Genomic DNA, 17788 nt, shown 5'->3' on the forward strand with positions numbered 1-17788 from the left:
ATTATCTTGTTGGAGGACCAATGACGTGTGCCGGAGACAGTTTTGTTTGGTGTATTGTTGTTTTGCTTCAAAATGCATTTGTATACAATACATTTTACAGGCAAAATTAATTCTGGTTGTATAAGGAATATAAAAAAGCAGCCTAAAGAATTTTATGACTAGTTCATTCCATGTCTTAGTTGTCATGACTGATGTCTCGTTTCTGAGCTGTGATCATGATCATGATCAGCAGTGATACGGTCAGTAAATAGCAAGATAAAAAAACATGTTTAAACATGACTCAGAAAAAAAAAGTGTATGGCTTTGATGCACAATGTTCTAAACACCACCAAGCATTTAAGACATCGTCAAGCAATTAATAGTCCACCTGAACTTTTAAGAAATTATGGTCTCTTTTTAATACCATGAAAAACAAAATCTACAGTTTATAACAAATAATTTTAATTGATTATGAGGTGGTTTCACAGAAATGAAGCATGAAACCTAAAAACCCAAGAACTGAAGTGTTTGGAAAGTGACATTTTGGACTTATTAGACCCTGTAATAGACAAGAACAGGATTACAGAATTTGTTACATGCACACACACTCATAAGTCCTTCAGCAAAATACAGTTTACTTTGATTGGCCATTTGTTTTCGATTCTTTGCAATATAGAAAATTTAATCATTTGTAACTCTGTTACTGCTCCATTTCTGCTCTGTTACTCTACATACTTAGCATTAAATAAATCAATCAACATGAAATGTAATCAAAAAGCAATTGATCACTTTTAATGAGTGGAATATACCGAGTAAAACAATGTGGTATAACATACACTCAAAGCTCAAATCAAATCAAATCAAATTTTAATTGTCACATACACATACACATGCAGTGAAATGCTTTTTATGACGGACCGGCATGAGGGAATAGGATGGGGAGAAACATAAACCAAGAAAAAAGAAGGCAGATAAATAAAGAGTATAAACTATATAAAATATAAAACACACACATATATATATATATATATATATATATATATATATATATATATATATATATATATATATATATATATATATGAGAAAAAAAGTGCATATACAGGATGCTTATGACAGTAAACATTTACAACAGTAAAAATTTAAGGTGGTTGATGTGATTGTCCTTAAAGTGACCGTGTGCGGTATGGTGTGGTATAAAGTGCACTGTGCTGTGAAAGTCCAGAGTTAAAGAGCTGCCTGTCTTTTCCTAAAAGCAATATGTACTAACAAAGATGATAGACAGATCCAGGTTCATCAAGTGTGATTTTTATCTTATGACTACTGTCATAACACCTGCCTGATTTGTGATGTTGAATGAGTCAAATAGGGCTGTAGACATGGAGGGGTGATCTGTGTAGCTGACGTAAAGATGGCTCCAGTCTATTCTACCACACCCAAAACTACTCCTTCACACCTACATTGAGTCATCTCTTTCTCCTAGACTGCCTCTCTCCCTCCCTCTCTCTCTTCCTCTCTATGCTACACTTTCTTTAATAATTTAAGTAAATGCATGCGTTCATTAGGGAGTTGCCTGTGCCTATATATTGTGCACTCCCGGAATTATAGTCAGATGTAGTAATTTTTAGAAGAGGACTGGTTCCTTTAGAACAGATACAGTGAGACAAAACCTGTAACTGGATATTATCAATTGCCAGTGTATTAATGGTGAGTAAAATTTTTTTGAATTGTGTTGTTTGTATTTCCTTAGTGGCATTACAACTCAATATTACAGAATAGCAAAATGTATGGATGTATTAAGCATGTCTATTCATTCTACAAAGGAAGTTCAAAATTGGTGTAATTCTGGATTCTGAAATTCTGGAAACAGTATTTTTTAAATATCTAATAAGCGTCTGAAAACAATCTATAAGACTATTTCGATTAATTATCTAAATCTGATGTAGCTGGCAAATGTCTTTTGTTAAAATAAAAAATCGTATATAGTTCAAAACTACCAAGATCATGAGAGAGTATTGCACTGATTTGTTTAGTATCCGTGAAAGTGGAAAGTAAACATGCACTGCATAACAACAGTTGGTTTAAAACACATTCTTGATGCAGGAACAAAAACTTCTACTTCCGTTGCTAGGCACAGGCGGGACAACAGCCATAAACGAAGATAGAAATCTAACAAGACAAGACAACCAGTGTGCCACGCCTATCAAAATCAGAAAAACTATTCTACTCTTCCTTGGTTATATTTATCTCTGTATGGACTTAGATTACAAAGATTTCTAAAGCATTGCAAAACACTTTAGTTTTACTTTTAAAACAAAAACTGCAGGCAATAATGTTTGTATTGTTGTTAGGTAAACCAAGTTACAACACTTGTATTAGGCTAACACACAAAATCAATATCTGTGTGACTCTATTATATATTCTTATATTCTGCAGTGGCCAGAGATTCTTTTTGAACATAAAGTGCATATGCTTTCAGCAAAACTCATGCATAAACGTTTGTGGTTTAATTTATTATACTCATTTATATAGGTAATGTAGACACATCAATGATTATACTATACGATATGATTTATTTCATGAACAAGTGATTTGAAATGCGAAAAAAAATTTATTAAAAAAAGATGTGCACAAGCATGGTATAGATCCTTACCTTTAAAATCTATGTATGTATCTATATGAATCGGGAGGGAGGTTACAAACATGCGCGCGAGTGCACAGGTATCAATGATATATTTTCCATGCATTGATTACACTGTCACTAGGTACACTATTTACATGTTTTCTTGATTATTATTGTTGTAATTCTGGTGATGCTGGAAATTCATATTTGATTCGACATGTTCCATTTCCTCTAATTCCCGAGCAGCGCAGGTAGAAACAGGCCCTTGCTTTCTAGCTAAACCTGGATCAGGTATCGTGTGAGTCATCCCCAGACTCCGCCCATTCTTCCATTCCACCTGCGAAGTGCACACGTCTCTTTATATCTGTTAGAGCAAAGTTCACTTCGGCTGTTCTGTCGCCGGTTTCGTTTGGCATTACCAAACACAGTCACTGGAAGCTTCCCTAATGCTGAATTAACGCGTCAGGACACTCCACCTGGGACTCGTCGTTTTTTTTAGCTTGTATTTTATTTGTCTACACGCTTCGTACTCGGTACGGTTGCTGAGTTGAACGGCTTCACCATGAGCGTCATGTCTGAGAGTGTCTTTCTCTCGGCTCTGCAGCCAAACACCTCCACCGTGAGCACGTACGCCGTGCCGCCGGAGACTCAGCTCCCGCACGGCGGCGCGCACTTGGACGAAGCCGCGCGAGCCAAGCGCGTCCAGCAGCAGGTGGCCCTGAGACTAGCTGAGAAATCCACCCTGCCCCGGCGGGCCACTTCCACCTCCACCTCCACGCAGTACGCCACCTCCACCAGCGGCCAGTACGCCACCACCTCCGGCCAGTACGCCACCACCTCCGGCCAGTACGCCGCCTCCGCCTCCGCCTCCGCGCAGTACCCCACCTCAGGTGTGTCACCGTCTACCTGCACCCAGCCCTGAAACGCCCTTTCTCCACACAATTAATTGTTAGTTAGTGTTGTATCTCTATGTCGCCTGATATAACCTAATTTTGATAACTACTTCATTAACTTATTGTTTTTGGGTCTTTGAGCTGTTGTTGAATCTGTTATGTGTAATTTTGATAACTCGCCTATTCTGCCTTACGTCTGGTTGTTACTCTTATTATGTCGCCATAAGCCGTATTCGGACGGCGGCAGTTTCTCTTCGCTGCGTCTGTAACACACTGTATTTAGACGTGTTACAGGCGGAAAATTCCTCATTTTTCTTTTTACCTAAAGCGGATGTTTGCGAGACGCAGTAAGCATCACTAGGCGCATTGTAGGTCCCCGCACGCGTATAGTTCATTATAATAATATTTTTCATAACAGGATTTCTTTTTCTGGCTCACTAATATCATAATCGTGAAATGTGCGCATTATATGTGTTATGATCTATTCATAACATACATCATTTTTAAAGCGATACATGTTTTAATTATTTTTTTCTTTTGTCATAGTCCATAATCTATATCCATAAGTTTATAGTAAAAGATTGTGCACAAAGTTTGGAATTGCCTCATGTGAACACCAACTTGAACTGTAGGTCTAAATTTGCTCTGGCATCTGGAATCAAACATTTCCCAAGCTCGAAGTATGTGACACAAGTATGAAAAATAACACTGCACTCTGAATAAATGGCTTGCAGGGATATGAAACAATTTGACTTGAAAGCTAATTTAGATGTCTGACTGAAAAAGACTTTTGATTTTTGGGTTAAGTTTTTCCATTGTATTTGTGTGACAATATTATTGAAACAGCGTATGAAGCTTAAAACTTTATATCAGGGTTTTTTTCTTTTTGCTCAACATTTTATTACTAGACACTTGCGTGAGTACAACCTTCCTGCATGTCTGCTGAACACACACACACACACACACACACACACACACACACACACACACACACATCAATGGTGAACAGGCTGAAACAGGCTTTGTAGCCCTTTCTTTGGCATTTTTTGAACTTAGAGGTGAAAGTGAATGGGGGAGTGAGTTAAAGCTCTCTTACCTTGTGATTGGGTTACTTTTTTGTTAGCTTTTAAATGACCCAAAAAATGCACAAAATTCTTCAAGAAACTCTGCCTCAAATAACAAGTTTGCATTCATTAGATTTACATTGTTATCTTTGAATTAGATTTTTTTTAAATGTTGAGAACTTTATGGCGAATATTACACGTATCCCAAGCCAAGCTGATTCTGACAGTACTTTACTGAGTTCTCATGTGTAATTGTATTTCAAGACTGCAACCACTAAGGCAGGCACTGTACAATGCTATGTAGAAGTGCATGGTTTATGTTTTAATGACAGATATGATTATCTATGGACTTTTAGTTTAATGTGAGGATAGTGTTATAGGATTAAAACGTTTAATCGTATTAAGCAAAGACAGTGGGTGCAATAACCTAGTGCAAGTTTAGGAGTTTAGTTTGAGCCTTAACAAGTCAGAACAGTCTTAAATTTCTGGGCTTTTAGCCAAAATCAAGAGACACATTCTCTAATAGGGAAATGCTGTTGTCTTAAAGGTCTCATAAGTGAAACACCAAGAGTTTCAGTTAAGATAGGACATTATTTCATGCAGCTTGGATTTTGCATGTCAAAAATGTGATTTGAAATAATTTCCATATAAACTGGGGATTATAATCAAAAGCTATTTGTATTATAAAGGTCTTTATGCTCAATTCTATGTACATTCAAGCATTTGAAAAAGTAAGGTGTGGCAAGGAGTGGTCTGTCGTTATTGAGTGTGTGAAAGTGAGTGAGTGAGCGAGAGAGAGAGAGAGAGAGAGAGTGAGAGTGTGTGTTGGATCTATGAGTTTTGGGCTGGGATAGAAGGAGTGGCTCACGGTAATCAGACCGGTTTTCTGCCCCTTCTCACATTGCCTGCGGTTTGTCAGCCTGTTATTATCAGCCCCGCCTTTACCTCGCCCTACTGAAAGCATTTATTCTCACACTCACACAAACACACATAGTGGATGATAAGGTGGTTGATCTTCAGAAATTTGACTTAAGTTAGAGTCTGAATGGCCTAAACGGCATGAATTAGTTATTTTATCACACAAAACACATTTCTACTACTACTATTAACTGTAGTACTAACAAGACTGTATCACTAATAACATTCTAATTGACTAAGTTTAGAGCCTGCAGGTGGTGCACACTATAAACTAACTCTTATCCCACCAATCTTAAGTACTTAGAACTAGGCTTGGTGTGACAGTAAAGAACAAAGAAAGCTGCAGTGAGGTTTTGCAATAGTACAGATGTTGGAGGCCTACTGCTAATTAGGCTTTACATGATTTTTCAGTGGTTCTGGTAGGTTTTTGTTTGTTTTTCTTTTGTTAACAAATTCCTGTTAGTTTACTTTATTTTAATAGTCCTATGCAAGTCAAGTTTTTTGATCCAGACTATTTTGAAATAATAATTTTGCCTTATTCTCCTGATCCATCTGATCTTCAAGATCAACTCTGGGTTTTTTTGGAAGCCAGATGAAGCACTACCTGCAGAGCTGTGAACATGTGCAGTTGCTTCTGTATGAATGGTTGTGTTACACGTTTTTGTTGAGCTTTAATTTTAAGAGCTGAACAAGGGACATAACTTAGTCACAAGGTATTTAGCTACAGCCATTCTCATACATAGCAATTCTCATGTCATGCAGCAGGTAACTCTTTTTTTAAAGGTGTCCGTAATATTAACAAATCGCTCTTAATCTCTCTCTCTGTTAGAGTACGGTGGTTCTGCTACAATGATGAAGTACCAGACCTACAATCCAAACTTTAGCTCAAAGTCCTACATGTACTCCTCCAACACCAGACCGGTGATGGTAAGAAAATCCTACATTCTTCATTTGAGCTGTATCTAGTATGCAAAGTGGAGTAAGGCACACAATAAAATGAGATTTGATATGCAGTTAATAGGAGCAAATTAGTAACATATTTGTATTCTGAGTGTGATATTTCACAAGTTCTCTCTAATCAAACTTACACACTTGTGTTCCCTTGAATGAGTCATTTAATATGCATTTAAATTTGTTATATCTGTAACTGTAAATTTGTCAGGCATATGTCAGCCGTTGGTCCCAGTGTAATGTTTTTTTGTTTTGTTTTATTTTGCTCATGATAGATTATGTATATTGTATATGGCTGTAATGCTTCTTACACTTGATATTTACCAGGCCCACCGTCCATCTCAGCAATCTAGCAGTGGCTACTCATCCCGCTCAGCCACTGTGGACTTTGGCAACAGATCTCAGATGAGTCGAGGGGCTGTTGGAGGAATGATGTATAACCATGATGATATGGGTGCCATGACAGGAATGGGTGGCATGGCAGGTGGCTACCAGGGCACTCAGCAGTATCCGATGAGCACAACGATGCGCTCCATGAATCGTGGGGTTGCTGATGTAGAGACTGCATCATTACATTCATTGCGCCTACAGTCTCTACCTCAGCAGCAGGTTACCACGTGGATGGTGCGAAATGGCAGTGAAGGAAGTCTGGGATCAGATCAGGAAGGCAACTACTCACGACAAGATGCAAATTATAACATGAGCAATGGCTACTCAACATATTCACACCCACTTTCTGCCACAATCAATGAGTTTAGCTCTGGAGTCAGGCAGAATTCAGCGACTCTGCCGACTATGGGACGCTCCATCAGTGGAACCTTGGGCCGCAATGGAGGCGCTGGCGTCAACTTGGAGGAGGAGGCCTTTGTACGAGGCCAAACTTACAAAGGTCCCTCGCAGCGCACCATCAGTAGGATCACCCAAAATCGTCAGAATCGCTACTCTGTTTCAGCGGGGAGTATGCAAGGAAGCAGCAGTGCAGGGGGCTTTGTGATTGGTGGAAACGGCTCACAGGGTAACCTGAGTATGATGAAACAAGGAAGGATATCTCGTGCTCCCTCTATGAGGAGTGTGATCAGTGTTGGCAAAGGCAAGGATGTGTATGATGGCATGGATATGACAGGCAGCATGGGCAATCTGAGTGGGTAAGACACACACACACACACACACACACACACACACACACACACACACACACACACAATACAATAAAAAGGAAAAATAAACTTTGTTTAATTTTGCTCATAATTGTATGATGTATTTTAGAAAGGTGGTCATGTACACAAGGGAGTTTACCAAATAAATTATGCAGTTGTGATTGATGACATTCTAGTCACTTATGTGTCTGTGGTTTTATTACTGACTGATATGTGAGATATTACAATAGCTGACCCTCAACGTAAATCGGAATGACCCACTGTCCAGTTGTCAGTATAGGAAAGTGAGGACTTAGATACCGAACAGTGCACTGGATCCATTAATGCAGACTGTTTGGGGGAACATAACCTTTGCTTTTAGAAGTGTCTCTTGTACTTCAAGGTTGCAGTCCTGTTTTTTATTTAAAGGAAGCAAACTCACAGGCACAGCTAAGAATATGAGTCAACAGATCAAATGATTTTACTATAATAATAATTTTACTTTTACAATTAGTTTTGCTAACTTTATGGCAACACAGAACCCCCAGCCAGTGACAGAGGCATCAGTGGTGATTGTCTCTATCCAATGGAGACTTGCTCCAAGGCATACCCCTTTAGTAACACACAGCAGATTATAGCTGTTATGCAGATGGTATATATAAGCTCCAACTTGTATGTATAAATTAAATCAAACTGATTAACATTTGACAGAATGTATTTTATTATTATATAATACATGCTACTGTCACTGTTACTTTGTTGAAGTGCCTAGCAGCCAGGTGTTTTTGTCGCCCCTGGCAGTTTAAGAGGGGTAAAATAGAATTCAGAAACAAAATTAATCAAATGCATCAGTAATATAACTGGAATTATTTAAAATATAACATACTTCAGCATTAAGACCGTATAGCTTCATCCAATCCTTAACAAAAAAATAAATTGCTTAAAAGTCTCAAAAATATCATATTTACTAAGAAAAAAACAAAGACTATAGTTTTAATAGATATGGATAAAATGAGGACATATAGCTTTTATACCTGTATAACAGGCTGTTTACAAGGCCATATACAGTACAAATTCACTTTCACTCACCTACCTGGTGTGTGTCTGAATTTTAGATTTCACTGTGTGTGTGTGTGTGTGTGTGTGTGTGTGTGTGTGTGTGTGTGTGTGTGTGTGTGCGCGTGTGTGTGTGTTTGTATGTATGTGAGTGTGTTTGTGTGTGCGAAGAGTGAGACTGCAGGGAGGCACACCCAAACCAGTCCAACTGATTCCATCAACACACCATGGGAAAAACACACTTTCTACTCACACACACTCGAATATACACATAAATGCACACACACACACACACACACACACACACACACACACACACACACACACACACACACACACACACACAAAACAATAAAAAGGAAAAAATACTCTGTACTCTACTAAATAGTTTACAGTTATTAAAAAGTGACGGTTACAAATCACTTGTGGTAAAAATTAATCTTTTTAATTGTATGTCAAACAGATTGGGTGCTCTGGACATGACAACTGCCATGAGCTACCTCATGTCATCTGAAAAGGAACAGCAAGCACTAGGAGCTGCTTACATTCAGCATGAGTGCTATCACAACAAAGATGCCAAGAAACAAGTAAGAGCTGGTAAATTGTAATACAATCCTAATGAAGTATCAAGTGTAATATAATGTGCTAAAAAAGCATTGTTGTCTCTCCCAGGTGAACCAGATGAAAGGCATACCCTTACTAGTTCAGTTGTTTAACAGTGAGTCTCAGAGGGTGCAACAGTATGCCACTGGAGCGGCCAGGAACCTAATCTACGAGAACATGGAAAACAAAGTGGCTCTAATTGAAGCTGGAGGAATCCCTAAACTTATGCTAGCTCTGAAAGAACCTGATGATGAACTCCAAAAGAACATCACTGGTAAGCACTTAGTATCTATGAGATTAATCAACACTGTAAATAATTATTATTATCACATATATTTCACTAATATAATTAGTTGTAGGATTACTGATTTTAAACATGAACAATAAATTTAATCTTTAATCTATAAGAGAAACTAAATGTAGTTGGATTTGGGAAATGGGAATTTGAGAGCTTATCTTGTAGAAAAAAAAAATCAATCCGCTACTGTGTGAACCTGTGTTTAGCTGTTTGTAATCTTGCGCTGCTATCACAGAGCTGGCCTTGAGCAGCATCGGCAAAATACTGGACTTTACTAAGGGTGTGGTGAGTTAAAGACAGTGATAAAGGTTATATAACTTTAAAATCATACCTAACACAAAAGTGCTTTGTAGTAAACTGTAGTACTCAAAGGCATGGCATAAGGTATTACAAAACAAATTGTGAATCCATATAATCTTTTTATGCATTTATTTTTATCTATGCAAGAAGTGACAAAAATGTTTTATGTGGTATTACATTTTTTATATAATAAATGAGTTGCCGTGTGTGCGTGTGTGTGTGTGTGTGTGTGTGTGTGTGTGTGTGTGTGTGTGTGTGTGTGTGTGTGTTTTCGGGGCGTTGACTGTACTCTCCCAGTGAAAGGGTGTTGACTGTTAAGCAGAGTTGTCTTAACTTGTTTGTGTGAATCTACACTTTGTTCTGTGTGAATAAGATTCACTGTTGGCAGTGGTCCCTTTACAAGTAAAATTTGTTCAGAACAATTGATATTTATGCACTGTAAACTTTAGTGCCTCATCTCTCTTTTTACTGCTTAGAAATCATGGTCAAAGGTCTTAACTAAGCTAAATAAATTAACCAGTAAAGACAGGGCGATTTCAGCTGCAGTTATTCGCCGCATAGATTTCGTAAAGGTTTCAAGTTAAACATCCCTGCCGGATATATTTATACATACATACATATATATGCCAATAAAACAGAAATCTTTCAGTTATGTTACAGTTTTATTACAAGTTGTAGGGAAACTTCAGTGAAGCTTTGATCTCTACTATTACAGATAATCATGTGCTATAAAGTGAATACCTCAGTCTTCTGAATACAAGGTTACATATTACAGCATTTGTGTGGTTTCAGATCTTTTTTATGTTTGCACTCAATACTATCCTCAACATCTTTATTCCTCTCTCTCTCTCTCTCTCTCTCTCTCTCTCTCTCTCTCTCTCTCTCTCTCTCTATCTCTCACTCTCCGTCTCTATCGTCTCTGTCTCTGTGTATAGGAATTCTGTGGAATCTCTCCTCTAAAGACACCCTGAAAGAGAAGTTGGCGAGGGAGACACTTCCAAAGCTGACTGAAGATATACTGATTCCTCTCTCAGGCACTGGAGATAGAGATATAATTGAGCACAATGAGTCAGAGTCAGACATCTTCTTCAATACTACCGGATGCCTCAGGTACACCCACACTCATGCATATGCAAAACAATCCATAACCCTGTAGTCTTATAAAATTATAAGTAGTTACACACAATTATAATGTGTACCAAGGCACTTTTCTCATAGTGTCTAATTTTTCTGTCTGTCTTTTTTCCTTTTTGTTTGCATACCCACCTAATAACAACGATTGCTAAAGATATAAATGCCATCTCACCTGTACTATTTCACTGCAGGAACCTAAGTTCTGTAAATGCTGCAACCCGTCAGCAGATGAGGGAAATCCCTGGATTAATTGATGCCCTGGTAGGGTTCCTTCAGAAAGCAGTGGATGACTGCAGAGTAGAGCAGAAGGTCAGCTTTGAATAAACGACAAGCATGTCAATATAACTTATTATGTCCTACCTGTTTTATTCAAAAACATCCAAAAATACTTTGTGTGAGTTTGTATGTAAAGACATTTATTAATGGACACATACTGTGTGACAGGGAGTGGAGAATGCTGTGTGTGTGCTGAGGAACTTGTCCTTTCAGCTGTATGAAGAGATCCCCCCCTCAGTTGCGATGCGCTTGGAGGGCAAGAGTCGAAATCAGGCTTCCTCTCATGGAGAGCCTATTGGTTGTTTCACTCCTCAGAGCAGAAAAGCAAAAGATGTAAGGGACCTTTTCAAATTTCCCCCTTAGAAATGGAAAATATATGCTCTAAATATAGACTATATATCACTGCGTTAAAAATCAGTGACGTAACTGCACTTTTTTGTGACAACTTTCTACCTTTCTTTCATGACACTCAGAGTCAGAACCAGGACCTGTCTACATTCTCTGAGGTGTCCCGGACACCTAGGGCAAGTGAGTGGCTGTGGCATCCTAAGGTGGTAGGCCTGTATCATAATATCCTTAAACGCTGTGAAACAAACTCTATCACGCGAGAGGCTGCTGCTGGAGCTCTGCAAAACATTACTGCTGGAGATAGAAGGGTAAGACCAAAAACCTACATATTGTATTCTTCAGGAATTTAAGAATTTCACAGAGCAGAAAAAATCGAATTCCATATAAAAACAAATTTACTTTCTGTTTGCAACATTTACCTGGACAAACAGAAAGTAAGAAACATTTAAACGGCATTTGGCAGACGCCTTTATCCAGAGCGACTTACAACTGAGGAGGGGAGGGTTAAGGGCCTTGCTTAAGGACCCAGTAGTGGCAGCTTGGTGGTGGTGAGATCTGAACTGGTGATCTTCTGATCCAAAGTCCAATGCCTTAACCACTGAGCTACCACCTCCTAATAGTATATTTATAACAGGTTTTTTGGTTTTCACAAAGAGTTTATTACTAATCCTGGGAAGGGTAGGCTAGCACTTGTGATTTACCAGAATAAGCTAGATCAGCAAATCCAGTCACTGTGTCACTGTGTCTACATTGAGCTAATAGGGGTTACATAATGCAGGTTTAGGTAATGTTTTTATTCTGCTTTGTTTTGTGGCATCACTATTTTGTAATATGTATGTTGTAGCTTAGTAACCACTTACGCTAGAACAAAACTGACACACCTAACCCCTCAAACATTTATGGCTTGATTTCTGTATCAAATCATGTTGATTCAACAGCTAAGCAAAGCATCAAAACTATTAAACCAATTATTGTCAGTCATGCAGACCTATGCCAACTATTACAAAAACATTTTCTTAGAATAATGTTGCATGTATTAATTAATGTTTATATTTACTACAAGAAATAGTATGTTGTCATTTTAACTTTTCTTATGTTTCGCTGTTAGGATTATTAGGTATTTCTGGTAGGTTATATAATCCAGGCATTCATTCTTCTGTTTTTATATCACTAGTGGCCATCCATACTGAGTCGTGTTGCCTTAGAACAAGAACGCATGTTACCTTCTATTCTGGATAATCTCAAGACAAACAACGATCTAGAGATGCGTTCTCTAACTGGATTTCTCAGGAACCTGTCCCGCCACTCCAGGGACAAAAACAGCCTAGGTGAGTGCAGGTCTCATTCTTATAATCATATGAGAAGTATAAAAAGTCTCTGGTAGAAATGCAGAATTTTAGTGTTTTCTTTATAGAAAAGAAGCCTTTTTTTGTCTTATTTTAGCCCCTAAGGTGGTGTCACACTTAGTGACGATATTGCCAGCTGATGGTCTTCAGAAGACACCTTGCCCAGATGTGGTTATTAACATTTGTGGTGCACTTAACAACCTTGTAAGCTCCAGTGAGGTGGCTGCACGAGACATAGCCTTCTTTGATGGACTACCCAAGCTGGTGGGCATCAAGAACTCTCATGATGACAGGTATGAGCATGTGTTACTGTGTATTGATAGCAACATGCATGAAAACTTTTGCATAACTGAGACATCTTTGAACCATTTAAATCATATCACTTTAATTTTCAAATAATGCTTCCACTTTCATTTCAGTCAAGGCAAACAGAAGCAAGCCAAAGCAGCAGCTACAGTCCTGTGCAACATGTACCAGTATAAAAAACTACAGAAAGATTACAAAAAGGTAATGCAAAGTAATACAGACTGGATTATGACATTTTAGGCCTACTTTGGTTGTATGCTAATACCTAAATTATTAGTGCATTTTTCTGTGCCATGTGGATACACTGAACATTCTACATTCTTGACTACTAGTACCTCTACCACTACCATCTTTAATTACATAACATGCTTTCATTTAATTCATTTGACATAAAAATAATTTTTAAAAAGGCACATTAATGAAATTATTTACAAATGCCAATAAATATTAGTCACTGAAAATAAGAGAATACTACTGTACCAGACAAGCTGCGGACAATTGTGAGGATTAACAGCAGACATGCAGACAATTGCTTGGGATAAGTTTTAGTGCTTCAGGAATGGAATTTACAGCTAGTGTACATGGCATAACATAGCATCATGTGATCTGCCTTTCTTGTCTTTGTTAGAATACAGACTAGTTCCTAATGAACACACTAAAGCTTACTGTACTTAAATAGCCAGCACTGTTAGCAGACAAAAATGCCTTCGCGTTAGTACAGTAATAGTAGACAACCAGAATATGATTTAACATGTGGAATGAGGAAGTGTTAAAACTATCATGTATTTCAGATCCCTTAAGGTAGCTTTATTGACATCTACGTACAGTTGGAAAGTTTCATTGAACTTTATGAACCAGTCACCTGGGGTTCTTTTCCACATGTTTCAAACACTATGTGGCTAAGATTGAAAAAACAATTGTGAGCCTTTGCTTCTTCTAGCAGAGATCAATTATAATATACATATTGGTGCGTGTAAATATCTCACTGCTAATTTTCATTCAAAATTCTACTTTGCTGCTTTCACAAAGCTATGCTGTAGCACTAACTTCTCACACTTCCCTGTTAGTAACATGGGTTTCTAGCAAGTTGCCAAAATGTAACTGTCAACTGGGAGACACGTTCGAAGAAAGACAGTGTGTCATGGCACACTGTGCAACATATTTTAGACATGTTTCCCCACCCTGCCCTGTAGCCATTTTCCAGGTTTACAAAGACTAGTTTGAAAAAGGATGTACACACACACACACACACACACACACACACACACACACACACACACACACACACACACACACACTCAGGCACACACACCAAAAGCACAGGGCGTGTGCATGTGCTTATAACTAAAGGTGGAGCCATAACCCAGACCTGTCAGGTGATTTCCTCAGAAGCGTGTCCCAACACACCACAGAATGCCTCCATTTTATAAACCTGCCTCTGAAAATATCAAAGAAACAATCAAAACTGCAGGGGATAAGCAGGAATAATGCAGTGTTGAATAATACAGTCATAGGCAGTATTATATTAACTATAAATGACTGTCTATTTTGTAAAAAAACTGTAATGATTAGTCAGTTAGCCAGTCTTATAGCTTATGAAGTGAGAATGATTTTAAAAAGTAAAATGACTACTACTACACATACACACACACACACACACACACACACACACACACAGATAATCACTACACTGGCTTTTCAGTTACTTACAAGCCTTTTTCTTTTTTGTTCTCTACAGAAAGGATTCCAGAAAGAGGATTTTACCGAATTGAGCTTCTAAATAAAGGCTGGAACTGTGTGGATGTAATTGCATGTATGTAAATAAGAAATGGATAGGGGGAAAAAATGAACAATAAACAATAGCTGAATATTTCAGCTGTGACATTTGTTTAGTGCAACACAACCTGCTCTGGACTACTGGAATCATTTGGAAGACATCTGGAAACCAACAGTGCATTTCAACAATGTGTGCTGTTCATGAAACTGGACGTGATTGATGGAGGATGCACCTTACTTAAATTCCTGTAGACATCAACTTTTTCTTTTTTTTTTTTTTTTTTTTAATCTTCAGGGATTTTTGGCCTTTTTGTGGCCTCTCTCAGCAATTCACAGCACCATTATTGACTGTTGTGTATCAGTTTTTTTTTTTCTTTTTCTTTTAAGGAGATTTCCCAATCTTCAATCCCAATCATATAGTAGTTCATGGGATTCATTTCTTTTTATATTTTTTTATTGTAAATTACTGTGACAGGGTTTTTCCCCATTAGGACTGATATCTGGGAAAATGGTTGTGGGATTTGAGAAAAATGTGAGCAAGATGGTAAATATTTTTAGGCAACACACATACACATTGTGATTAATCTTTTTTTTTTTCATTTCCAAAGAAACTGTGTCTATATTGTTATATTGAGCCTGTAAGTAAAAGCTTATATCTCAGTTTTTTCACTGTGCATACTAGATGAAACTTACTATCAAATACCAGGACTTTTGTAGAACAGTTAGGGTAGCCTCAAAATAAGCACTTGTGTCTAGCACCAAATGACATTGTTACTGTCACCCATTTTAAGAAAAATTAAATAAGCGGTATAAAAAAAATCTGTCACATTTATACTGTATGTTTCTTAAGCAATTCTCGTACATCACTAGGATAATTTTTTATCCTGCATCTCGCTGAATGGCCAAGTGTGAATGCACTGCTTGCAGTAAAGACATTAAAACATAGCTACATAGTAGGCTAAACTTAGCTAAATATAACTCCTTTTCTAGCATCTGCTCACAAATGTATTTTCATGGTGTTGTATTAAAACCTAAAACAGCAAAAACCTAATAGAAAAAAGAACACATGAATGTATATTGTTTTGTTTTTGTTTTGTTTTGTTACATACATTGTTTCCGTTGAAATGCAGCTCTTGATGCTTGGGTTGACATTATATACCTTTTTTTATTTAGCAATATTAAATATCTATAAATCTATTTTCCTAATACATTTATAGCAATTTTGTGCAGTTCTGGGCAAAATGCAATGTTTTTGGCAGTGGTAGTTGTTTTATATATTCACAGTAGAGGTGATCATGCACCATCTTTTCTGGAATCTTTATTGATAATGATTTTTCATCTTTCTAAATATATTTTCTGTTATAAAAACTGAATGTTTGGGGTACATTGGTTATAGAATGTGTGTATATTTAGAGTGTTGTCTATGAGACAACTCGTGCATTGTTTAAAATACTTTCTTTAAATCTATACATCGTATTTTTATTTTGGGGAATAATATGAGTAGGGTGTGTATGCCAAATATTCTTTAACGAGAATTCTCAAATTAATGCCTAATATAGTGTACACTGCCTGTTTTATAAAAAAAAAAATTTCACTAATACCTTTATTCATGCTCTGAATTGTTCATGTTTGCAAGCTAATACTTAGTTGTCATATGTTGCCTTGTTTAAAACAAATAAAATATGATCTTAATCCTAAATCATCTATCTGTCTTTTTCTCACCTTACTCCTGCTCTCTCCTTGTCTTCCTATAGCTCCTTATTTCTGTTGGCTGAATGCGATGAGCCCTGTGGCGATATTTACATACCTGCACTCTGCTCAGGCATGAATTTTCTGCCTTCTCCAACGTTTTTGCCCTGTAGGAACATAGCACATGCACTCTCTAAAACTAGACAAAAACTTTAGATATCACTGAATTCAGGAATAATAACTAGGCCTAGTTGAAACAGAAGTATTCTTTAAGTTTTAGGATGGGGAGTATTGCTGTCTGTTGTGTTTATTGTATCCTATGAGGTTTTCTGTCTTTCTCTCTAGCCCATCTTTTTATTTACAGGTGCTGTGAAGTGCAGTAGTTAATGGCGTAGACATGAATTTGCTCAGCAGAAGTGACGACAGTAAAAGTGCTGCACTGACGTCAGGAAACGTTTCAGTCACCAACCACAAGCCGGGCAGAGAACACATGAGCCATAGAAAGAAAAAAAAAAAACATATTACGGTTATAAAATGCATAAACAATTGTACATTCATTAAATTTTTTTTAGTAATTAATTAGGCAACAGTAGTTTTACTTTACAAAGATATATTTAGATTCATTTTGACCTGCTATGGAGAAGTTTATTGGAATTTGGATTCTACAAAAACATTCGAACAAATACAGTAGGTTTTTCTAGTATTTAACTCTATTAGATATTCTACTAATGAAGCCACAAGGACAGTTTTGTTTGTAAACCTATTTGTTGAAATGAAAGTACCAATGTACCAAAGTAGTTTGTTGCAACAGTTTACATACCAGTCACTCTGCTACTCCACCTTTGTCTGACACACCTGTGCATCTATGACTAAATTTCCCAGCAGGTGAGGTACATTTTCTCATACAAATGTTGTATATCTTGCATTTGACAACTTCATCTTCTGTGCAAGTGAAGCATATTGGATCTGTTTCATGAACATTTGGTTGAAAGGATCTTGTTTTTTGACAACTAAAGTTAAATATAACAAAGTATTACAAGAGTTGTTTTGATTAACCATCCATCTATTGTATTTGTATTAATGTATTGTATT

General features: G+C 37.3%; 1 protein-coding gene across 3 annotated transcripts; it reads left to right on the forward strand.

Annotated features, from left to right (window-relative positions):
• The first annotated feature begins 1528 nt into the window (after nucleotides 1-1528).
• On the forward strand, nucleotides 1529-16706 carry pkp3a (plakophilin 3a). Of its 3 annotated transcripts, XM_046859528.1 has the most exons (14): nucleotides 1529-1686; nucleotides 3207-3492; nucleotides 6307-6404; nucleotides 6756-7573; nucleotides 9084-9207; nucleotides 9293-9497; nucleotides 10757-10931; nucleotides 11147-11264; nucleotides 11400-11564; nucleotides 11705-11887; nucleotides 12754-12907; nucleotides 13023-13218; nucleotides 13345-13432; nucleotides 14970-16706. In XM_046859528.1, the coding sequence occupies exons 1-14, from the start codon at nucleotides 1684-1686 to the stop codon at nucleotides 15009-15011; spliced, it is 2655 nt and encodes an 884-aa protein (XP_046715484.1). In that variant the 5' UTR covers nucleotides 1529-1683; the 3' UTR covers nucleotides 15012-16706. The 3 variants fall into 3 exon arrangements, with proteins under 3 accessions (XP_046715484.1, XP_046715485.1, XP_046715483.1); XM_046859529.1 differs by lacking the exon at nucleotides 3207-3492 and having other exon boundaries at nucleotides 1534-1686; XM_046859527.1 differs by lacking the exon at nucleotides 1529-1686 and having other exon boundaries at nucleotides 2959-3492.
• The last annotated feature ends 1082 nt before the right edge of the window (nucleotides 16707-17788 follow it).

Source organism: Silurus meridionalis, chromosome 10 (assembly GCF_014805685.1).
Source record: "Silurus meridionalis isolate SWU-2019-XX chromosome 10, ASM1480568v1, whole genome shotgun sequence".
Taxonomy (NCBI): Eukaryota; Metazoa; Chordata; class Actinopteri; order Siluriformes; family Siluridae; genus Silurus; species Silurus meridionalis.